Here is a 25,956-nt window from a genome sequence, read left to right as displayed (position 1 = left end):
TGGAGAGAATTCAAAAGTTAAGGAATCTGCGGCTAGATGTCTCTGTCAGATAAGGTCAACACTGATGTGGTCTGCTGCTGGCTTAGCCAGAAAGATTGTCATACGGTGCTCTTAAGAAGCAATACATCAATGCCTTTGGGACAACCAGTCGTACATGCAGGCAACAATCACTGGTGAATAAGGCACTTTGAGAAACTGCCAGGGGTGAGTTCTGTACCAGCGCTAAGAAACTTGGCCCTGGTAGGCAGTCGAGACAGAGGAAGCAAGTGACTTGTCTGTAATGGAGGATTAGAGAGAGAAGGGTAGGAGACAGCAGGAAGAATGCAGTTCATCTCGGGGAGGATCCCATGTGCAATTAGAAGCAAGGTTAGGACGCAGGTCTATTTTCTTGTCTTGAACAAGTTATTAAGTCTTTAGATTTGAATCGGTTCTCTCTCAATGAAGGCAGCACTGAGGCGGAGGACAGGGTGGGGCCAATTATAAGGGACTGCAATTATCTTTTTAGCACATGAGGTGTTGTTTTATGATGGTGAGTCAAAAGAATTTAATCTCCAAAATGTATTCTTGGAATGAGGAGACTATGAATACATCCTGTCCTCTCACATCTTATCTTAATTATGTTATCCTCACTTTCTATCTCATTTGTTGCTCTGTAGCAAGACAAACTACATACTTTGCTTCACCTTGCTATTATTTCTTGCCTCGAGATACTATCTAGACCAATATTCAGGCTGTCTCGGTTACGGCCAAAATCAGCAGCTTTATGGTTAGATTCAAGCCCACAGCACACCTCTACAATTTATTCACTCATGTTTTGGCTTGCAAAATGTTCGACACAGAACCAAGTCAGTGAGTCTTGTGGAGAGTATAAATGTAACTGAAAAACCAAACAACATTGTGGAAGGAAAGAGAGACAGATAAGCAAACTAAAGGATCTTGCAGTGATCTATGATTTAGCAGAAAATGTAATTTCAAAGAGTATGCAGGAGAGTGGAGAGATGTGGAAGGGAAGTGCTATGCCATCAAGGAAACAACCACTACATAAGACGGTGCTTAGAAAACAGATGGAAACACAAGACACCATAAGAGATAAAACGTCCTTAAAGTCTTGTGTTTGTCATACAAAATACTATTTTAAAAATCACTTTAATTTCTACAGAAATGTTGCACAAGACTTAACTTTTGTCACTTCTCCAACGCTTTGTTGCCAACAGTCCTGTGCTTCAAAATGCCTTGACACAGTAGTAGATACTTTGCGACAGTGCATGTGCTGATGCTTACAAGACATTGGTTTGTTTACAGTAGGCTCTGAGACGACCCATTGCTCATCATTGGTTGGCTTCATCATCACTCTCATTTCCTTGCTTCTCTTTGGTCAGCGCCTACCAGATTCACTTCCTCTTTGGGTGTTGGTCCCTTGCCTGGAGTATGGCTCAAGTACTTGTGTCATTCCGCTAGTCACACTTTCGGAGTTCCTTTTTTCTTTTAGTTGAAGACTACATTAAAGATCAAGTGTTTGCATGCTATCTCCCTCATATGCTTCTACCCCCGTTCCGCTCCATATTGTTGCTTGCACTTCTCACCCTACTGTCCCTCTCCAAGTTGTTGCTTGTTCCCTGCCACTCCCCTCTGTGTTGTTGCTTTCCTCCTAACACTCTTGTGTCCCTCTCTGTGGTGTTGTTTGTCCTTCCCACCCAGCTCCAAGTTGTTGCATGCCCCCTCCCATTCGTCTCCATGTTGTAGCTAGCCCCCTCCAACCCATCTCCGTGTTGTTGCTTGCCCTTCCAACTCTCCCGTCCCATACATAATGCTGTTCTTTTTTACTGCTGGGGCAGGGGGGGGGGTGGCCAGATGGCATCTGCACCCTTTGTGTTGCACGCCCTCCCTCTTCCCGAGATGCCACCTGTCCTCCAGCTAGAAATTAGGGGAAAAAGTGCTATGAGCCATTTTCTTCTTAAACTTTCAACCATGCTGCACAGCAGCATGACAAAAACATTGACAAAGGCAAGTGCTTGAAAAGGCAAGACGTATTTGCTTTGCCAATGCTTGTCCGTTGTAGCATATAGTTTATGGAACTCACTTCATTTAGAATTAGGGAACGACACTAACTCAACTTTATTTCACAAAAAGTTCAAAATACACCAATTTCGTCTTTTAAAATGACAGAACTGTGACTTAGACGGTATCCTGCCATACACTGCTGCCTAGGTACATGAAAACGTAAGATAAATTATTGTACTTCATAACAATTCTTATAAGCGAACATATTTTTTTCAAAACGTATTTAAATAAAATAATTAGACTAACAAAAAAACGCAGCAGGGAAAAATCCACGATAAAAATAACAACTTTCAAAGTGTGTGACTTGCAGTTATACAATATGCAATTTTGTTAGGTTATTGAATGACTTAGGTTTTTAATAACGATTATAGCTGAAGAACAACATATAGCATTTTTTAAAATATACATTTTAAGCCGACATACCGTTTATCCATTTCGAAACACTTGGTCCAATCCGCTAACGCTGAATTCTTCTCATTTGCTTTCCATGTATACAAAATAATTTTGCCACATTCTAATCCTACTGCAATTATGTAGCTGTTAAAAAAAATGTAGATACCAAAATTATTCACTATAGCCATCATCAACCAATAACATTTATTAATTTCTATGAGAATGAGTTGGGTTGCTGTTAAATAATTTTGAAAAGAAACTGAAGCAATTTCAAATTTTTCCAACGTACATACTTATATTTACCTGTAATTGGTCAATTCTGAACACCGCCAAAGAATGAAGACTTGGCCTATTCATCCTCTAGTTAGAGCTCTTACAGCAAATTGATGTGGTGAGACCCAAAGCAGCTAGTTTTTATATGGGAGATGAAAAGTAACAAAAGCTGATCCCTCATCTCCCCGGAAAAAGTATGTCCTTGCACTTTGACCACCACAACGGCTATAAATTGTATTTGCTACACTAGGACCATGGAGATTTTACAAAATTCATATAGAATCCCTGACTGTAAAGCGGCTTACATGTAAAAATGTGGGGAGTACCCTGCTGTAGATAGGTATTCCGAAAAGAAATCCAGTTCAATGTAGAAAGACTTGGAATTCTTCCCTGCACAGATGCGTGACCAACATTGTTATCACCTTGATGAACCCCTTTCAATGCTGAACTGAAGTAGGGTTAAAGGTACTGCTCCTCCAAAGACGCTCACAGGGTGACCCTGACAATGTGAAACGAGCACAAGAAAAGAGATCATGGATGTGCATATTTGCAAAGTCCTCGGACTCGGTCATTCCCACCCACTGCGCTTGTTTCTCCTACCCTAACCCCAAATGTCTTGAGTCCCCGCTACTTTTTACTGCCACCAGCCGTTGTTACCTGCACAGCAAGGAGCTGAGTCAGCTTCCCTTTATGTTGCCTGGCACACAGTATCCCACCCAAGGGACGTTCTGAGGCAGGACATCTGGTGCGGACACTGGCAGCACGGAATTAGCCACGCCTCGGGAGAAGTTGGCAGAGTGCAAGAAACTTTGAATCACCGAAACAAACCAACGTTTCTTAAATACAAACAAGTTGGCAAGTGTAGCTAAACTCTTCTCTCACCCCTTAAGTAATGCCCCAGCGGACACCATGCCATCTTGCACCTGCTGGGCTAATGTACCCATCCAAAGCTTCTGTTACATCAGCCATTAGTTGACAAAGCACAAGTCGAGTTTCAAGGAAATATCTCCCACTTCTTAGGGAACGGAAAATACCTGGAAAACCAGACTGTCCCGCACTTCTGTGGTAGGAATCATTACACATTCCATTTTAAAGGAAACGTTTCCACTTCTATACTCAGATGACAATGGAAAGATCGAAAGGAGAGTGGAGCGGTGCCCTACCGGGAGAAAGGAATGGAGTAACTGCTCTCTGATCAACACAAACCACGAGTCTGATGTGATCGCCCACTAACTCTAAACGAATCGTCGTTCTCTTTCCCTGAAAGGTGACAATTCATGTGATTGGTGAATCTATTACAACTATTTTCGTGCTGCAAGGGCAACATACACATATCTAGTTATCTCTCAGCTTCTATTCCCACCTAACACTTGCCGAGCAACAATTATGCTACTATTACTGTAGCTAATGGAGTTGATGCTGCATGGAAACCAATGATCTGTTACACTCCCTCAGGTTGCTGCGCTGATGTTAAAGAGTCAAGCAGGTGAGAACAGAGCCAAAAGCCAGGCAGTTCTCTGTCCAGATTGAAACATTCTAGTGATGGACATTCTTTATCACAGAAAAGGTGTTCAGTACTGAACGGCACTCCGAAAAATAAATGAATCCTAGAAAATCATGATATTCTTATCCGCATGTCACCAGGCACTACACCTGTATCAAAAGAATGAGCTACAACCATATCCAGCTCTGCCTATAGTTACTTACCTTTGGTAACGCCTTAACTGGTAGAGACAAGATCTAGGCGCAGATTCCTTACCTTTGAATTATCCCCAGGTGCCAGACAGGAGCCAGAAAATGTACTACAGAAGTACCTCTGCTCGTTGGTAGAGGGCATTGAGCGACTCTGTATCAATGTCTGTGGCATCAACAGAGTCCATATAGCTCTCCCCTGATGAGTTGGCATCAGTTTTGACCTTTCCATGCTGTACACGGATCTGGAGAGCGGTTCCTCTGCCCATTTGTCAACCTCTCTTGACATTTTGTAGATGACAGTGTGCTTTTTCTAGTGTCCTCAAGATCCTGTGGATGACAAATGTCGGCCCTGGACCCTCTTCATATTAGTATGTTGTGTCTGGGTTTTCACCATGACTCCGAAGAGTATGGTTCCTGTCTTCAGCTTCGGCGCTGAAGGACCACTGCATGACTCTCTTGGTGGCACGCTGTTAGCAGGCCCCACGCCGGTCGCAGTAGTCTTGTTCCAAGGACCGCTCCAGGCCTTGCTTCAGGAATCCTTCCTGCGAGCGTCCTCGCTGTTGACTGGTAAGTTACACCATAAGCAGTTGAAGACGCGGCCTTCGCCCTATACGGGTGGCATCTCTGATGCCCCTCCACGTCCTCGGGTTGAGGAGTCCAAACAAGAGTCTACCCCGTGCCTTCCCGACGCCGGGGCAACTCAGGGCCAGTGGAGGGAGTATTATCTCTCCCTTCATGCTATTTTTGGTTAATAGATTCATCAATAACATGCATTACTCACCTTTCACAGAAAGAGAACGGCGATTCGTTTAGAGTTAGTGGGAGTTCACATCAGACTCGTCGTTTGTATTGATCCTAGAGCAGTTGCTCCATTCCTTTCTCCAGGTAGGGCAGCACTTCACTCTCCTTTCCATTCTGTCATCTGAGTACTGAAGTGAAAATGAGTATGCACCTTGTCTGAAAAATGTTACTCTGTGATATAGTTTGTATTAATGTGGTAAACCAAGGTTTCAGCATTATAGGAATGGACTCATACATGGGGCACAGGTGAACCCAGGGTGATTATCATGACACGTTTTGTCAATGTTATTCTGTGTGTAATCAAAACAATGATAATATTCACCGTTGACTCATAATATAAGTCTTACACATCTTGACTTGAGGAACTTGGTGGTTAGTTTTGTCTTTAATTTAGAGAAACGTTTTTAACTGAAGTAGGGATTTCTTAGTGGTACTTGATCTCTCTGTAGGAATCTTCTTTGTCCTTATATAAGTGATGTATAGATTTGTATGTGTTTTGTTATATGTTTTGTAATTTGTGTGTTTTTGTACTATGAATATTGTATTTAATAAGTATGTGAACTTATGAACAAGTTACTTACCTTTGGTAACAATATATCTGTAAGAAACATTAGTTAGTTATAGATTCCTTACCGTAGAATTACCCCCAGGCGTCAGACTGGATCCGGAGAGTTTTCCGTCAGCAGTACCTCTGCGCGTCAGAATGTGGCGTCGGTCCGCTCCGCATTCGTCGTTGGCATCGTGTCGCCGGGATGACGTCGCAGAAGCTACTTAGACGCCGCCCTCGAGCGCTGACGTCTTATCTGTACAAGAATTTCATCGCCAGAAAACGCAGAGCCATGCCGGACACTGACCACTGGTGCACAAAACTAGGGCCCTGAAAGGATTTCGATAACCCTAGAAATTAGTTTGCAGAACGGGGAGGACGGGTGGGGCGGTAAGAAATCTATAACTTATATTTATTACAGATATATCGCTACCGAAGGTAAGTAAGTTGTTCATCTTAAAGAAACACATTAGTTATAGATTCCTTACCTTAGAATAGATACCACAGCAATACCAACCCTGGAGGTGGGTCTGAGAACCAAGATCACACCAGAAAGTCCTGGAGAACAGAACTGCCAAAGAAGCCATTTCTCCGGACTTGACTGTCAAGACAGTAGTGCTTCGTAAAAGTGTGCAATGAAGCCCACGTAGCTGCCTGACAGATGTCATTCAGAGTAACACCCCGTCCCAGAGCAGTGGTTGCTGCTATCGCCCTGGTGGAATGGGCGCGCAGCCCCACTGGAGGCTCCTTCTTTGCCAAAGAATAGCAGGCTTTGATACACAAAACGACCCATCGGGAGATAGTTTGTTTGTGTACGGCCCGACCTTTCTTGGCACCCACGTACCCAACAAAGAGCTGGTCATCCACCCAGAACTGTTTGGTGCGATCCAGATAAAAGGAAAGCACACGTTTTGGGTCCAGACGGTGGAGCCTCTCTTCCTCCTTTGAAGAATGCGGAGGCGGAGAGAAGGTGGGAAAAGTGATGGTCTGCCCGATGTGGAAGGCAGTGACTACCTTGGCCAGGAAGGATGGACAACTTTGTCCGAATGCACAGAGAGGAAAGGAGGCTTAGAAGAAAGCGCCTGGAGCGCACTCATGCGTCTGGCAGAGGTGATGGCCACCAGGAAAGCAGTGTTGCGAGTTAAGAGCCTCAGAGGACAGTTGTGAAGTGACTCAAAGGGAGCGCACATTAAATAAGTAAAAACTAGGTTCAAGTCCCACTGAGGCATAACAAAAGGAATAGGAGGAAAGAGATGAGTTATGCCTTTCAATAAACGATTTGCCACCGAGGACTTGAAAAGGGAAGGCTGATCTGGGAGCCGATGGAAGGCAGAGATGGCCGAGAGATAGTCTTTGATAGTGCCCAGAGCAGAGCCCTGTTGGGCCAAAAAAAGAAGGAACAAAAGACCCTCAGCAGGAGGGGCAGAGAGGGGATCCACAGCCTTTGATGTGCACCATGCCAAAAAGTTGTTCCACCGGCAGGCGTATACCGTCTTAGTGGAGGGACGCCTGGCTGCTAGAATTACATCGCAGACTTCAAGAGGCAGGTCGAATGACGTCAACTGCCACCGCTCAATCTCCATGCAAGGAGGTGGAAGCTGGACAGGTTTGGGTGGAGGACCGTCCCCTGTTGCTGAGACAGATGATCCTCCTGAAGAGCCAGACGAGTTGGAGAATTGATGGCCATGTTGAGCAGACTCTCCGTGCCCAATCTGGAGCTACAAGAATGACTTTGGCCTGGTCGCGCCTGATCTTCTTCAGCACTCTGGGCAGAAGTGGTATAAGCAGAAAGGCGTACAACAGAACGCAACTCCACTCACGACGAAAACCGTCACCTAGTGAGTGCCGCCTAGGAAATTCCCACGCGCAGAATTGCTGACATTCCGCGTTCTCTTCGGTGGCGAATAGATCTAACCAAGGCTCTCCCCACTGTTGAAAGAGACCTTGCACCACCTCCGAGTGAAGACAAATTTCGTTATCCATCATGCACCTGCGGCTGAGTTTGTCGACCCCGGCATTCAGTGATCCTGCCAGGTGTGGACCCACCAAGGATATGCCCTGATGTTCCAGCCATGTCCAGAGGCAGGGGGCCTCCTGACATAGGGTCCATGACCCCACCCCGCCCTGTTTGTTGCAGTACCACATGGCAGTGGTGTTGTCCGTGAACACCTGCTCTACTCTTCTCTGAACAGAGGGCAGGATTGCTTTGAGTGCAAGACTGTTAGAAGGTGGTTCTGACACTTTTTAATGATATCCAAATGTGCTGAGTACTGTCATTCTAAAGTGTGCGTAAACATGTAGTCTTGCTGCTGCGCTTAGGTGAAGACCCCAGACTGTTAGCCCTTAAGATGTAGAGGTGTATACTTTAGGGTCAGTAGGAGATGCTTGGTCAGGGTCATGTGTCACCAAGGCAGGTGAAACCCTGTTTGATGCTTGTTGAGGTAATGGGAGGGGGACGCCACTGGGATGGTGTCAGTGCGCAGGGCCCCCGCTCCAGGATAGGTTCAACTAATTGCATTGGGGGCAAGATGATGTGCATACATAGGAGTGGTGGTACTAGACCCCCCCCCCCTGCGGGAGGGGTGGAGATGTTATGCAATGTCACAAAGTAATTCCAACAGCTTATGTATATTTGTACATTGGTGTATAGTATTGGATGGTGTGTGTGTTTAATAAATGTACTCTTACTTTTATAAAGCAAAGTACAGACTGGACAATCAATTATTGAGTGTTATTTTTGCGCACCTGCAAATGGCGATTACTAGCCCACACCACCTCCCTTGAGTAAGCCTAAGACTGCTCTGCAACGCTACCCTCTGAGAGTCAGGCGCTGCCCTAGGGTGTTTGGTTCCCAGTGAAGGACAAATGTGTCATGTTATTTGTGCAGGCCTCACAGATGCTGCCTCGTTTTCCAACAAAGACAAATCGCCCGAAGCTCCAGAAGGTTGATTTGGAGCCCGGACTCCGCCGGAGACCAAAGGCCTTTGATCTCCGCCTCCCTCATGTGGCCGACCCATACCAGGAGGGACGCATCTGTCACCACTGTGTGTCCTGGTTGGGGAAGGGAGAGGGATCTGCCTTTGACCCAATCCTGGTTCATGAGCCACCACTGCAATTGTCGAGCAGAGCCTTCTGATATCTGGACGCAATCGGACAGATTCCCCTGATGCTGCGCCCACTGGAACTTCAGGTCCCACTGCAGAGCCCACATATGCCACCTGGCCTGATCGACCAGCAGGATGCAGGAGGCCATGAGGCCCAGCAGCCTCAGAGTAATTCTGACTGAAACCCGGGATAGAGGCTGCAAGATTTGAATCATAGCCTGAATATCCTGGACTCGCTGTTCTGGAGGATAGACCCGAAACCGTGTCGTATCCAGAACCACTCCAATTAAGAGGAGCTTCTGAGAGGGAATCAGGTGCGACTTCAGCACAGTGATGGAGAAATCCAGCGAATGCAGGAAGTTGGCCGTAGTCTGGAGGTGGGAGACCACTGCCTGGGGCGAGCCCTCCTTCAACAGCCAGTCATCGAGATAGGGGAAGACTGAATCCCCTGATCTGCGCATATGAGCTGTGACCACCGCCATCACTTTCGTGAACACCCGAGGGGCGCTGGTAAGGCCAAAGGGGAGCACTGTAAACTTAAAATGCTTGCGGTCTACCGTGAACCGCGGGTAGCGCCGGTGGGCCGGCAGGACGGGGATGTGAAAATCAACGTACTGCAAGTCCAACACTATCTCCAGTCTTCCGGGTCGAGCGCAGACAAGACCTGAGCAAGTGTCAACATCTTGAACTTCTCCTTCCGGAGGAAGCGGTTGACGTTCCTGAGATCCAAGATAGGATGCAGGCCCTTGTCCTTCTTAGGGACCAGGAAGTAGTGGGAATAACAACCATGACCTACTTCTGGGACAGGAACGTGCTTGATGGCTCCCTTGGCTAAAAGAGCCGTAACTTCCTGCTGGAGAAGGGCCAGGTGATCCTCTGACATGCGGTGGTATGACAGTGGCATGACTGGAGGGGTAGCCTCGAATGGGAGGGAGTAGCCCCTTCAGAATATCTGCAAAACCCACCCGTCCGACGTGATGGTGCGGCAGTGGGAGAGGTGATGGCAAATCCTGCTGCCCAAAGGCGTTTGATGGGCCTGAAATGTCTGAAATGTTGGACTAGAAAGGTTTGGAGGCTGCTGCAGCGGGAGGGTTGGTGGACTGGTCCATCTGCTGCCCCCCGGAACCACAACTGTTGTTCCCACGTTCCCGGTCGTGCAAAGGTTGGGTGCCTTGTCTGTGGATCTGGGCGGGATGTAGCGGGGCACCCCTTCCGTAGCCACGAAAGTAGAGCGCGCACGTCGGGTGCAGAGGTGAAACGCTCTAGAACGTTGTCTGCTTTGTCGCCAAAAAGGCAACGGCCATCAAAGATCATGTCCATCAAGTTGTTCTGAACTTCCCCCGAAAAGCCAGTCGATCTCATCCAGGCGTAGCGAAGAAGTGCTACTGACGTTGAAATTGTCCTGCCCAGAGAGTCAGCGGTGTCCAGCCCACAACGGATGGTAAACTTCGCCGCATCCCTCCTGGTGGAGACAGCATGGGAGAGCACTGCCCGGGCCTCCTCCGGACACTGAGGCAGCACCGGCGCAACTGTATCCCACACAGAGTAGGAATGACGGCAAAAGAGACATGCAGTGTTTACTGACCGCAGTCCTAAGCTGGTAGAAGAGAAAATCTTCTTCCCAAGATGGTCCAGCTTCTAGGATTCCCTTCCCGGTGGAGCAGTAGGGAATGCGCTCTTGGAAGTGGAGGCTTGGACCACCAAGCTCTCTAGGGTGGGGTGCTGGGAGAGGAAAGTGGGTTCGCCCGGAGCGAGGCGGTGGCGTCGGGCAATCATCCTGTCCACGGAAGCCCCGGTGTTGAGCCTGGACCACGTGCCCAAAAGGACGTTGGTGAGGTGCCCATTAAATGGCAGCAGGGGCTCCGAAGAGCTTGCAGCCAGTTGAAGTACCTCAGTCTGGAGGTTAGTCCTGACAGCCACCGTAGGAAGCTCAAGGTTGAGAGACTGGGCCGCCCTACGCAACACCACTGCTTATTACGCTCCTTCCTCCATAGCCACGGTAGGAGGAGACAGTATGCCAAGGCTAGGGGAGGTGTCGAGACCACTGGCATCCCCCAGTTCCTCTCTTCAGTCCTGTTTATCTAACTGGTCGGTCAGAGGGTCACCTGACCCCTTCCAGTCCTCATCCTCTGGATGCTATTCTGGCCGAAAAGGCACCCCAGGAGTGAACAGGGGAACAGAAACCCCGCTTGATGCCGTTCCGGCTCCACGTCGGTATGGAGGCTGGGGTCGACACCGTCCGAGGAGCTGACCGGTGTCTAATGCGGTAGTGGTGCCGGAGGAAGTGGCTACGGTGGAGGTGTAATCAGGTCAACCGCCGCCGATCCGGATCCAGGCATGGATCCGAAGGCGCGCAGGTGGGTTCGGGCCTCCCAAAGATGGCATGCATGACCTCGTAGAACGTTCAAAGCTGGGCAGGAGTCGCTCTGGGAAGGGAGGGAAGGGAGGGAAACGCGGAGTCGGCTCTTCGTGCTCCGCGCACGGTGCCGGGGGAGGGGCACCAACCGCAACCCTTGTCGGGTCGGCCAACCGACGAGGAGAATTTGTAGAGCGACGATGCTGATTATCCCAAAGCAACAACGGCGGACCTCCTATGTCGCACCTCGTGCCAGTTCCTATACGTGAGTTCGCTGTGCAAACTAACCCTACGCCAGCCATTAAACGACATCACTGTGCTCCAGATCAGAGAATATTGTAATAAACGGGGATGCGCAGCTCAAGATGTCCAATAGGCCAAAGTTGTTCGAAAAAATAACTTCTTTATTCCCCAAAATTGTCTTTTAAAAAGCATCAGGTATAAACAATACAGCCAACGCATTTCATTCTCATAGGGAACTTTCTACGGTATGTACAAATATGACACAAATGCAAACATATTACATACAGATCGTGAGACACAGGACTAGAAAACAAGCACACTTAATACAAAAACACAAAAAACACAAAAAGCGAAACTTATGCAGGTAGGGACGGAAGAAAAGCAACAAACAAATATCAAACAATTTAACTGCACAATGAAACAGAACATATCATCATATACAAACAAAACATCCAATTTAAGACATTGATATAAGACTTGAACAACTGCTTATTCCAACATAGTAACAGCGTTGACTCTGTAATTTTCATTGAAATGGGAAGTAGTATTCCACGCTCTAGTTTTAATCCACAATAAAGTCTAAACTATGAAATAGACCAGATGAAAAGAGAAGACAGAAAAAGCAAAGAAGACATAGGGTTGGACGAGAACAATCCAATTGAAATGAAAAGTAAGACATGTGGGTAAGGTGTGGAAAAAATGCTGGCAGGTGGGAGAAAAGGTGAGGGGAATCATATACAAAAAGTATAATACAAGGTAACCAATTCAAATTTACAGACTAATAGAATAAAAAGGTGTGAGGAACCCATATAAAGCTTCTTACCAAAAAATGTGTATCACTTGTAAAGAACACTTTGTAAAAGATGCCAGCAATAATTGTTAACAACCGTTCCCTTGCAGCAGTTGACTTCTCACAACGAACAATATATTCCTTATGTAGGCCTACACAAAATTGTGTATACAATAGTTGGTATTATGGCACAAGCACCAATGGATGTAAGATAAACAGTACTAGAGGAAGCTCGGGTAGTATATAGGTTTCTTAAAAAAGCGCATGAATTGCAATCATCTATCTACTCACACACACCTGTGTTTTGACTGAAAAAAGACTTCCACCAGATGTCTGGAACAGGGGTCTAAATGTAGTAAAATAGCCCCACAAAGGCAGATCAACAACCAGGTATGGGGTATAGTTCAAAGAGATAAGAGCAAAGTGAGAAAGCAATTCTATCCCCATAAATGTATGATCAGCAAGGTAGCATCATTCTAATCACAGGGAGGAGCTCAAATATAGGCAATAATCATTAGTCACACGATTCGAAATACTGTATCGATTTGGGCGCACCTGTCGTGACTGCCCAAGACACTCCACGGAATTATGGTAAATAAATCCATATGCAAGCAATCAAACAACCTCACAGGAAAAATTCAAGTGGAAAAGTAATTTGGAGCGCCTAGTGAGAAAGAAAAATAATTTACTAAACATATATTATTGGCATTCCTCCAAAAACTAGTAAGTGCCCTCCAATTAACAGAAATTGAATTTCGGAACACCTACTAGTGAGAAAAGACTCAAATGCGAAGCCGTGGAAACTATTCACAGACATAAATAGGTACCCTCCAAAATAGCAACCATAGCAGAGATGCCTAGTAATAAGTACCACAGTAAATCCATATCACCCACAAACAAAGGTTGTATGTTATCATACCTCAATGTTTTCTTAATATCCCAAACAAACTGTTCCAAATTTTCATATGGTACAGTGTATTGCACCGTGGCCCCTATATATTCTAAGTAGAAATGCGGATTCCTGTCAAAAAGGATAAATAGTTCAAAACCGGCCAAGCTAACAGATGGCAACAATTCAATTGACCCATCTGTGTAACAAAAATACGTATTTCCCAATGTCGTATGGCGTGCTTTTCATCGTCCATAGATCGAAATGGTTCCAGACTACAACTACCAGCAGCCACCATAGCACAGAACCACACAAGTAAAGACACTGCTTTGATTCGCTTCAGGCCCATATCCTCAAATAAATTAGCCGCTAGACTCTATCATCCAGTAGGGACAGGTAACAGTACAGTTTGCCGTCATCAATAAAAAAGATGTTAGAATCGATTCTCCTCAGGCCGCATCTAAGCCTGCTCCGTAATATATGCAACCCCGGACACATTAAAGACTCCGTGTCTATTAACATGTAATACAAACATTCAACGTTACATGTTATGCAGACAAATAAGACGACAGCGTAATCCGTATGGATTAGACCACAATAAGACAGTCACCGGTCGCCCACCCAGTCCTAATTCCCGGTCTCCATAGCCCTTCACGTTTAACCACATTACACAACCCTTATGACCGTCCCAAATTCGAATACCTTAGCGTCGCTTGCGAATCTGTCCTTCACCTCCATATACAGCCTGTGCTCCTCCCGCCAACGTTCTAAATACACGGGACTTCACCCCCAACCTCAGTCTGACAACCAATCAGATGGGTTGTCATACCCAATCTCGAGTAGCGCTATCTGACTGTGACCAAGGAAAATATTGCGCCCAATATTGAAATGTCCAATGCTGTCCTAGTCACAACAATGCTGTAGAGGGGTTAAATAAAAATAAAACGTAATAAAATACCTAGTCCGCATAGGTCCTGCAATATAGAGGCCAGTGTATATAAATAAATGCGACCAGACCCGATTTTGCTGAGTCCCTGTAGATTCGTAAAACAACAGATGAAAACTGAATGTCCTAGCTATAATCACCAAATATCAATGTAGACTATTGTTAGAACTGGGATTTCTGGTTGGCTAAGGCTTGCGCCAAAGCCAGGCAGAAACCACCACTCTAGTCAGGGCAAGGGAGTCACACGCCAAGATAACCCCTGCTCATCTCCTTGGTAGCTTGGCATGAGCAGTCAGGCTTATCCCGGAGGCAATGTGTAAAGCATTTGCGCATGCACACAGCAACAACATCCCAGGCACACCACAAAAGGAACTCCACACAAGGTTATATACAAATAGCTTTTGTATTCTCATAACACATCAGATAGTAAACACATAACATACACTGTGCCAACTGACACAGGCAATATTCACAAGGGATTATTTACACAGGACAGGGCCACATGCGCCACTGTCAGGATCAGCACTTAGCGGAAATTGGTACAAGAAAATAGATCATAAACCTACAACCAGTAGCCACTGGTAATCACTGTACTCCAGCTCCACCTGTAACATAACTTTACAGTACGCACAGTCACATCAGGCGCAAATTACATCCTGCGCCAACCTCACCTGCATAAACACATCATGCAATCTCTCACTGGTCTAAACACATTAGACCCTAACTCCTAAGTATAACTCACATTAGGGGTGTAAATCACAGGGTGAAACGTCCTCTCACTAGCATAACCACAAGAAATGCCAAATAACCTCATAATCATAAACCACAGTTTAGAGGTATAAAACACAGGGTGCGCAAAACATACTAAATGTATTACATTTCATAGCACCATATTTAGAGCACATCAATCACATTAGGGCCTTGCGCCCTATCCATATACCAGCCCCCTTGGCCAACTGGCCATCCCAGAAGGGGCTCAATTGCCCTGTGTCCAGAATGTCAGGGCGCGCTGCCAATGCAGTGCCAGTCAGGGGTGCGCCATCTGCGCAAACCTAAACGTCGCAGCTGCCCACTACTTGCTGGGCAGCTGAGAACAAGAACAGGGCCTAAATGCTGCAGCTGGCACTAAGTGCTGCGCAGCTGGGGAAGGCCTGGCACCTCTGTGCCAATTCTGTCCCTCTCAGGGACTCTCACTGCAACTGCGTGTAAACGGTGCAGCTGCCCACTACTTGCTGGGCAGCTGTATATCAGCCAAGGCAAAGGGGGTATGGGCTCTCACTAGCCCGTAGGAAAAACTGACTGTGCCCCCTGGAGCCGTCTGGCTCTTCAAAACAAATATGCACAGGCTGGAGCCACACGGGGCTCTCTAAACAAAGGTGTCCCCCAAAACACTGTAGCTGCCCTCTCCTACGCGGGGCAATTTATAGAATACTGGCCAAAACGAAAGAGCGGCCTGCTGCCAGCCGGGGCCGCTCGCAATGCCACCAATATACTGTGCCTCGATCAGGCACTGACCCCCAAGACGTTGGAGCCACTTGGGCTCGAAAACAACAGGCTACAACTGTTGGAGCGGCCCGCTGCCATCCAGGGCCGCTCTAAGTGTACAGCCACACTGTGCCTCGATCCGGCACCAACATTCGGCCACACGACATCCCCAGCCCTTGCTCACTCACTGGGCTGCTCAGGGGTGCTCCTCCTCGTGCTGCGGGCCTCGTCAGGCACCGGCAATGTGCCTCGAGCCCCCTCCACCTTCAGTCTCCATCTGCTGGTGCCTGCGGGGCTCTCCCTCGGTCACAGGAGCTCCGCAAAGGCAGGCACCATCCTCTTTTCACCGGGCAGCTTCACGCGATCCCTCTAGGCTGCTGGCGTGCGCGGAACTTCCTGCCGGATCGCAGGCCCCGCCCACATCCTGGGCAAGGGCGCCTGACTTCCGGTTGTTCGGCCCGGCCGCGGCAGTGATTTTCTTTGTGATAAAATGAGGGGTAGGCTCTCTCGGTCCGCAAAACAAGGTTAGGAGCGGGGTGGGCACCCGCTCTGAAGTAAAATATCAGAAACACGGGCATAATGCAGGGTAGGCACCTGCACGCCAAAAATTAGCGGAATCCTCGGGGTGGGCACCCGCAATGTGCACACAAGGGCAGGACCGCTTCTCTGTGGGAAAACAACAGCGCTCTGCCCATAAATACAAATAAAGCGCTCACGAGGCGCTGGGGAGCACACAAAAAAACTAAAGGCCCGAGAAATGGCCCCTTAAGGCAAAGGGTCCCAGAAACAAGCAGGGAAACACAGGCAAAGGTTTCCAGGGCAAGGAAAAAGTCTCCCAGCCATCCTCAGGCAAGGCAAAAGGCCCCCCCAAAGAAGTCCTCCAGTAATCGAGGGGCTGGGCAGGGCCTAAAGAGGCAAGCCTTCCCCTGGGCCCCAGCAGCAGCAAGCCCCTGGTAGATTCGAGTTGGAAACAAGAACCAAATCATGGGGTCACAGCCCCTCTTTTATACACAAAATCTCTTTGTTTCCAAAGGTGCAGGCAAGGGGCGAACCGGATGCAACTGGTTCTGGAGCACTTTGTTTTGCTCAGCCCCTCAGCCTATTCACAGGGTGGGTCAGGGGCATCAGACACACCACAGGGGGTGGAGCCAGCATTGTGGAGGGAAGGCCCAGCCCTATTCAGGTCCCAGGTGCACTCCTCCCTCCCATCAACATGCAGATCTCTCCATTCACCACCGGGGCAGACCCATCCTGACTCCTGGAGCCAGGCACACCAGCAAGCTCCAGCCAATCACAAGCCAGACAGTCAATTCACATTTACTGCACAGACATGCCAACTTCTAGAAGTGGCACTTTCACACTAGACACCATAAATCCGCGCACATAATCGCGTAGCATTTAATCTCACAAGTTCGCACATACCAAACTCGCCCCAACACTCCCCACACATCAGGAACTACCATGGACACACATATTCCCCATGAATTCCTATGGGAGGGCAGGCCAGTCTCACCACACATACACAGAGAGCGCACGCACTTTACACTGGACCACAGTGAAAAAGTGCGCAGAGGCCTAAAATCACCAACACCAGGTTACCGAAACAGGCTAGGAAAATGCAAAAAAGTTTCAGGGTGAACCTGCCAAAAGGGCCAAAACCAACAACCTGGTGTTGCAAATGTCCTGGGGAAGGGACGGGGGTTTAAATGGAAAATCCTAACTGAAATCGCCAAATATAAATATAGACAATATGGACTGGTACTGTAGACGTCCTGGAAGAGCGACAGGAGGGGAAATGCAATAAAAACTTGTAATAAACACGGAAAGCGTCTTCATATACATTAGTCTATGAGATAAAGCGCCACCATGTTCGGCTGGTCAAGAAGGAAAATCCCAATCAATGATCACCTTAGATAACGGCTTGAAATTAAAATGTGATGTATTGGAACCGTAAGCATCTTATTTCTATGATAATCTATGAAATTGACGTGTGAATGTCCTATGATGCCGATCCCCAACTCGTACAACTGCAGCAAAAATTGTGGCAAAAATGGTAATGAGCCAATTATCAGTTATGCCCCCGCATATTGCTGATCAGGGAAAATAATCCTGATCCTTAGTCACCACGTATAAATACTTAGAACTAAAATGCGATGTTTTGGAGCCAGAAGCGACTTCATGAAAATTGCTAAGCTACGAGAAAAAGGTGCAACTGTCTAGTAATGCCAATCCTCATGCACATCCTCATATTAAACACATCCATTTGAACTGACATCTCCCCAATCTGTGTTCAGAGTAAAAAACAATAAATCGATCTGATATATATGGTAGCTAAAATATGAGCTCTGTTGAGGAACAAAGAATCGATAATCCTAACTGCAATAATACAAAAATGGGAGATGGGTCCTATCGCCACATGCTAATAATATTCACGGCTGCAGTGTAAGGTGGCCGCAACAGATAGAGGGCATTGAAATATAAGAAACAGGTTCACCAAATAAAATTTGAGCAAAGATAACGTCCCATTTTTAGTATGCTAATAATATTACTCTCTATGTTGACTCCAGTACATTGTTCTAAGTGAGAGCAGAATATAGTCTACCTAGGTCAGCTTACAATGTATAGATGGACACCTATATGTGGAAGCAAACAATCTATAAGCTGACTGGGCCTCAAGGCAGAATAGAAGGTAGGTTTGCGAGTATAGTTGATGTGAAGTAAAAACAACAAGGGATGATCCCAATTAGCAGTCAGTACACCTATTGTTAGCAACAGACGGGCAAACAGAAACTGAGATATACCCTCTGATGACATTAGATCATGAATCGATTGTGAGCCAATCTAAAGTATTACTTGTAATGCTGCATCAGAGGGGCCAAGAACAACTGTGCATGTTTAAAATAATCTGGTCCTCTCATCAAACAACACTACCCAGTACAAACTGACACATCAACCATTTTCCAGAAAACAATGCATTTCGTGATCTGTATTGAACCCATGGGTGATACTACGGAGTTTACATATCCATTTAGATTTGCATTGTCTTAGGTATAACTCCCGATCACCGCCTCTAGCTGCCACTTCTACATGCTCGATGGCATGAAAAAAAAGTCAGGCTTGCCATTATGGTTTTTCACAAATTGTTCAGTGAGCGGATATCTGAGATCCCCTTTAAGGACTGTCCTTCTATGCTCCTGAATCCATATTTTTAAGCGACATTTAGTGCTGCCCACATAGATTAACCCACAAGGGCAGCCAATCATGTGAACCGCAAAAGTGGTATTGCAATTCATGAACTTAAAGATATTATAGTTCATTGATCCATTATATGAAAATCTCTTGATTTTGTCCACCCCTGGATCACAGATGTTACAAGTACTGCACATATAGAAGCCCTTCGGTTTGGCCGGCAGCCAAGTAGTTCTCATTGTGGTGTCAGTCACAACGTAACTGGGGCAGAGATCATTTCTCAATGTTTTTTCTCTCCTGTATGTGACCGAGGGATTGTTTCTAACCACCTTCTGCAAACTGGGTATTTCCTCCAGTAAATGCCAGTTTTTGTTTAATAGTTTAAAGATTGCATCACTGTGTATGGTGTATTGTGTGGTGAACCTCATACAGGGCTCTTCCCTCTTGGTTCTTGCCCTGCTGCCCTTGGCCAATGTAGATTCCCTAGTTAATGCTCGTGCCCTCATTTAATCTGAATTAAGCACCTTACTGTCGTACCCTCTTGCTAAGAATCTGTTTTTGACAAGCTGAATATTAGTGCTGAAGTTATTATCCTCGCTGCAGTTGCGCCTCATACGTACCATTTCCCCGTAAGGGATATTCTTAATGGTTGAACCAGCATGCGCGCTGTCCGCATGTAGTACCGCATTACAAGCGGTTTCTTTGCGATACAGAGTACTGTGAATTCGCCCACCCTTCACATAAAAGTAGAGGTCCAAAAAACTGATGCTTTCCTTGCTGTATTTGATTGTCAGTTTGACATTGAGAGTCTTGGGTTTCTCCAATATTCAGGGGATGCGCTACAGAAACGCTATCTCCCACGCTCTGCCTGAGGTCACGCGCGGGGTGCTTTTGGCCTGGCAGTCCTCCCTGCGCCACACCCACTGGTCGGGCAAACTAACCCGATATACCCCTTTGTGGTGCGGAACGTGGCTCAAGGACGTCGCCATTCTTTCTGGTTTCAGAGCCTGGGATCTCATCGGGATGTTGCAACTTGGGAATGTCTGGGGCGGGAGCCACATACGCGATTTCCCGGATCTGCAGGTCCGGTTCTCCCTCCACACCTCCCAGTTTTACCGTTACCTACAGCTGCGCCACGCCCTCCACACCCACATCTCAGAGGGGACCTCCTTACCCGAATATAGCCCACCTGAAGCCCAGGTCATGACTGGCAATCTAGGGAACGGGGGGATTTCCCGCATCTATCGTTCCCTCACGAATAACACTCCCAACTCCCTCTCCCATCTCCGGGATAAGTGGGAGGGTTGGCTTTGCTCCCTAGACGACGCTGATTGGAGGGATGTGCTGATGGCCCCTAAAACAGTTACAGCTTCAGCGTGGCTCCGGTTAGTTCAAGTATACTATTTAAACGAGGCCTACCTCACGCCATTGCGTCTACATCACGCTGGGCTCCGACCTGATGCTTCCTGTCCCCGCTGTAGCTGCCCCCAGGCTGACTTTTATCACATGGTATGGCTCTGTCCCACAATCACGTGCTACTGGGAGTCAGTGACAGGGGAACTTACTGAGGTCCTGGGTTGGGAGGTTCCCTTGAGCCCGATGACCATACTTCTGGGTGTTACCGAGGGATTGGATGGGTCAAGAGCCGAGAAGCTTTGTTTAAATAGGGCATTGATGGTGCCTACGTGGGATATTGCAGCTCTCTGGTTGGACCGGACAGCTCCTTCCATGCCGCGATGACACAGAGGGGTAGATTGGTGCGCAGAGCAGGAACGACCAATGAATGCGGCCTGAGGCTGTCCCAAAAAGTTTCGAAGGGTGTGGGGTAAATGGATTGGGGTGGTAGAAGACTGAATATTCCTGATGATCACCTGTGGGCTTGGGTGCCGGTGATATTGCTTGCTACTCATACGTTGAATACTGTATGCTGGGGTATTATTAATTTTTTGTCACTGTTATGCACTGACCACTGTACTGAGAGCTGGTATTGAATATGCTACTTACCAGTATGCATCTGTTCTTGACATGTAGGGCTGCTGACATTCATATCTATACCATAGATCGCCGCCTAGTGTTGGGTCCGGATGATTGCACATTGTTGTCCTGGAAGAGTCTTTGAAGTATCACGAGATAGGTGGCTCCTCCCCTGGACTACAGTGCGCATGGGCATCGACTCCATCCCCAGATTGTTTTTAGCCATTGTGGCGAAGATGGAGTGTAACAGTGTGAGCGATGACCATGCTAAGAGTAAGTTTGAATTCTGCAGCCGCTACAGGCACCGGGGAGGAGGGCGGGCGATATGAATGTCAGCAGCCCTACATGCCAAGAACAGATGCATACTGGTAAGTAGCATATTCAGTTCGAGGCATGTGGGCTGGTAAATTCATATCTATAGCATAGAATATATAGCAGTCCCTCCATTAACGGCGGCCGCCTGTGCCAGCTGCAGACGTTTGAAAAGTGTCTTAAGAACAGCCTGCCCTACAGCTGCTTGCTGCTTGGAGTGCACATCTACACAGTAGTGTTTAGTAAATGTGTGTGGTGTAGACCATGTGGCTGCTCTACAAATGTCTTCCAAAGGGATATTACCAAGGAAAGCCATGGAGGCCCCCAACTTGCGGGTGGAGTGGGCTCAGGAGGGAACCGTTAAAGTGCGCTTAGCCTTGTGATAGCAAATTTGAATACACTTAACGATCCACCTGGCTATACCTGCTTTGGAAATGGGGTTGCCTTTGTGCTGGGCCGAAAAGGCAACAAAGAGTTGTTGTGTCTTCCTAAAATCCTTGGTCCTATCGATGTAGTACATCAAAGCTCGTTTGCCGTCAAGAGTGTGGAGCATTCTTTCGGCTACTGTCTCTGGGTTTTGAAAGAACGCGGGCAGTTCAATGGTCTGATTGACATGGAACTTTGAAACCACCTTAGGAAGAAATTAAGGGTTAGTGTGCAGCCCCACCCTGTTCGAGTGAATTTGTATGAATGGCTCTTGGACAGTGAGCGCCTGGAGCTCACTAACACGTCGCAGAGACGTAATGGCTATTAGAAAAGCCACTTTCCATGTTAAAAACTGAACCTCGCATGAATGCAGAGGCTCAAAAGGTGGGCCCATCAGCCTGGTGAGGACCACATTAAGGTTCCATATAGGAGCTGGCGGGGTCCTTGGAGGGATGACCCGTTTCAGTCCTTCTGGGAAGGCTTTAATGGCAGGCACTCTGAAAACGGAGAGATGCTGCCTGTTTTGGAGATAAGCTGCTATGGCGGATAAGTGTATCCGAATGGAAGCATATGCCAGCTTGCATTTGTAAAGATGTAACAAATAACAGATGATTTTGTGAGTGGATGCATCTAGCGGGTTGATGTTGTGTTCTGTACAGTAAATGACAAACCACTTCCATTTTGCTGCATAGCAAGCTCTGGTGGTGGGCTTTCTTGCCTCCCGTATGTTATCCATGCAGTCGGGAGGCAAGTTAAGGTAGCCAAATTCTAAGACTTCAGGAGCCAGATCGCCAGGTTGAGCTGTTGCGGGTCTGGGTACTGAATGTCGCCATGGCTCTGCGTCAAAAGTCTGGGCGTGAGGTGCAGCCTTTGATGCGGTACCACGGAGAGTTCTAGAAACGTGGTGTACCATGGCTGGCTTGCCCACGTTGGAGCAACCAGGATGAGTGTCATCGAGTGTTGCTTTAGCTTTCGTGCCACCAGCAGTATGAGAGGTGCTGGGGGAAAAGCGTACGCAAATCTGCCTGACCAGTTCATCCATATCGCATTGCCCTGCGACTGTGGGTGAGGGAACCTGGCGGCAAAGTGTTGGCATTTTGCATTTTCCCTTGTGGCAAACCGGTCTATCTCTGGATGACCCCACTGCTGGAAGTACGGGTGGAGTACTGATGGATGTATCTCCCACTCGTGCATTTGGTGGCTGTACCTGCTGAGCAGATCCGCCATCTGATTGTCCTTGCCCGGGAGGTGTTCCGCCATGAGGAAGATGTTTCTCTGAATGGCCCACTTCCACATGCTCTGAGCCAGATGAGACAACTGTGGAGAGTGTGTACCTCCCTGCTTCTGAATGTAGTACATGGCTGTCATGTTGTTCGTCCGGATCAACACGACTTTGTTGAACAGATGTACTTTGAATGCCTTCATCGCCATGAAGATTGCCATCAGCTCTAGGTGGTTGATGTGCATCTTCTTGTGCTGCATAGTCCATAGTCCCTGCACTGTGTAGTGGAGTACATGAGCTCCCCAACCCTGGAGAGATGCGTCCGTTGTCAGGATAAGTTGTGGCACAGGCTCCTGGAACGGTCGGCCCTTGCAAAGGTTGTGTGGATTCCACCAATGCAGAGAGTTGTATGCCCGACCGGTCACCAACACTAGGTCCTTTAACTGTCCGTGAGCCTGATTCCACTGACGAGCCAAGCACTCTTGAAGCGGACGCATATGTAGCCTTGCGTGCGGGACTATGAAGATGCAGGAGGCCATCATGCCTATCAACTGCATGAACACTCTTGCTGAAGCGAGTGTCGCGGTCTGAACTTCTGGATGAGCGACTGAATGCTGTTGATCCTCACAGAATTTGGCTGAGCCGTGGCCGCCAGAGTATCTATCATCGCGCCCAGATACTGCCGCACATGGGCTGGCTGAAGGTGCGATTTGGGATAAGTTAGTGAGAATCCCAGACTGTGAAGAAGGTGAATGGTGTGGGACATGTTGGCAGCGCACAGCTGGGCCGACTTTGCTTGGACAAGCCAGTCGTCCAGATAAGGGTAAACGTGAACGTTCTGCCTCCTGAGGTGCGCAGCCACTGTCGCCAGGCATTTTGTGAACACCCTGGGTGCCGTGGTCACTCCGAAAGGTAGGACCTTGAACTGATAATGCCGACCCTGAATGGTGAATCTGAGGTATTTTCTGTGTGATGGATGTAGTGGAATGTGAAAGTATACATCCTTGAGATCCAAGGTTGCGAGGAAGTCTCCCTGGTTGAGCAACGGAAGAACTTGCTGCAGCGTCAGCATGTGAAAGTGTTCTGAGAGAATATACTGGTTTAGGGGTCTGAGGTCCAGAATGGGTCTGAGGGACCCGTCCTTCTTCGGGATTAAGAAGTACAGGGAATACACTCCTGTGCCTTCTTCCACCGGCACGAGCTCGATTGCACCTTTTTGCAGCATGACAAGTACCTCCTGCTGCAATAAGTGCAAATGCTCTGTGGACATAGGACGGTGTTTTGGTGGCATGTTGGGTGGAGTGGATGTTAACTCCAGACAATAACCGAACTGGATAAGTTTCCTGACCCACCTGTCTGTGGTGATGGATTTCCAGACTGGCAGGAACTTCTGGAGTCTCCCCCCGACAGGTGTTGTGTGGTCGGGGGGCAGTGGCAGGGCGTCACTGTTTGGTGGTGGCAGAGGAACGGGAGTTGTTATTTCCACGGCCTCTGCCCTTGGCACTGTTGCCCCGATAGCCGCCTCTACTCTGCTTGGTGTAAGAGGACTGCGCCCGGCCTTTAGTGTATTGCGTTTGCTGGGACATCTGGCCTCTGGAAACACCTCTATTGCCTGAGCGACGAAAAGTACTGCCCCGAAACTGTTGGGACTGGAGAGCTCCCATGGACTTTGCAGTCTCGGTATCCTTCCTTATTTTTTCCAGTGTGGTATCCACCTCAGGACCAAACAACCTATCAGGGTTGACCGGCTGATTGAGGATGGTGGTTTGTATCTCTGGCTTGAAACCGGAGATTCTGAGCCATGCCTGACGTCTCAACATCACACTGGTGTTAATGGCCCTGGCCACGGTGTCCGCCACGTCCAGTGCACATTTAATAGAAGCGTTGGAGATGAGATTCCCTTCCTGAATGAGCATTTCCGCCGCCTCTTTATACTGATCTGGTAGATGTTGTAACAGGGTCTCTAGTGTGTCATAGTGCGCCCTGTCATATCTAGCCAAGAGTGCCTGAGTGTTTGAGATACGCCAGATATTGGCTGCGTGAGCCGCCACCCTCTTCCCTGATGCCTCCAGCACTTTAGATTCCTTGTCTGGGGGAGGAGCATCACCAGTGGTTTGCGAATTCGCCCTCTTCCGGGCATTAGAAACGACCAGAGAGTCCAATGGCAACTGGCCATTGATGTAGGTAGGGTCGCCAGGTGCCGGCTTATATTTTTTTTCAATTTTAGGGTTGACCACCCTGGCACGTGTGGGTTCTTTAAAGATGTCTGTAGCATGTTTGAGAACCCCTTTCAACATTGGGAGAGTTTTGACAGTCTTTTCTGCTGTGGAAAAGGTATCAAAAAGGAAGTCCACGTCAACAGGGTCAGCGTGCAGCTGGACGTCGTGGTTTTTAGCCGCCCTCTCAATGAGAGCATTAAATGCCGCAGAATCCTCAGTAGGAGAGGTTTTGACATTGTACACCTGAGTGTCCGGGGCAGTTTGCGGATCCCCTGGGTCCCCTGCATCTGCCCAAGAGTCCTGGTGATCCTCAGGATCAGTGTTGGCAGGAAAGTTATACTCTTCGTCATCACCTTCCCCAGCCTCCACATCTGAATAAGTGGGTGAGGGTGTAGCAACTCTTTGAGTCTGTGGAGCAAGTGGCTCAACCAGAACCGGGGAATCCGTAGAAGGCTTCTTGCGCTTCAAAGGAATCGTGTAGGACTCCAAAGGCTGCGTCGCCGTGATCTTTCTCTTGTAGAGGGTAAGTTTACCGGTGTCGGCGTCGATAAAGTGTTCCGACTGCTCCTCTCTCAAGGGTTGTCGATGCTTCAAGCTCCCAAGCTGCGGAGAAGGCTTCGACCCTGCAGACCCTTACACGGGCGCGTTGGTGACCGACCTCGGTGCGAAGGCCTTCGGTGCCACCTTAGGCGGCAACGTAAACAGGAGTGGCGTCGAAGACTTTGGTGTTTTGGCAGCCTGCTTCGGGGTGGAAGCATCCTTCGGATCGACCGCGGAAGCCTTGTTCCTGATGCGTTGCAGTGAGTCCGACACCTGCTTCGTAAAGGAAGCGGACGGTTTCGTCGACCCGACAGACGTCCTCGGTCCACCAGCATGTGAAGACTCGAGCGTCGATGTCTTGGTCTTCTCCGGCTGAGGTACAGGAGCAGCTTTCTTAGGTGCGCCGTGTCCTCCTTCCGCGCCAACGGCCTTTGGCGCCGACGACTTCGGGTCGGCGGCCTTGACTCCCGGGGTTGGGGTCCCAGTCTTCG

At 48.1% G+C, this 25,956-nt stretch overlaps 1 protein-coding gene across 3 annotated transcripts in view; it reads right to left on the bottom strand.

Annotated features, from left to right (window-relative positions):
- Window positions 1–25,956, bottom strand: part of ELP2 (elongator acetyltransferase complex subunit 2) — a 964,760-nt gene that overhangs the window by 83,188 nt on the left and 855,616 nt on the right. For all 3 annotated transcript variants that reach the window (XM_078687686.1, XM_078687687.1, XM_078687688.1), the window contains one exon: window positions 2,485–2,598. In XM_078687686.1, coding sequence (XP_078543812.1) covers window positions 2,485–2,598 — 114 coding nt within the window. The remainder of the gene's footprint in view (window positions 1–2,484; window positions 2,599–25,956) is intronic.

Source organism: Lissotriton helveticus, chromosome 4_1 (genome assembly GCF_964261635.1).
Source record: "Lissotriton helveticus chromosome 4_1, aLisHel1.1, whole genome shotgun sequence".
NCBI lineage: Eukaryota > Metazoa > Chordata > Amphibia > Caudata > Salamandridae > Lissotriton > Lissotriton helveticus.
This window is presented reverse-complemented; position numbering and strand designations above follow the sequence as displayed.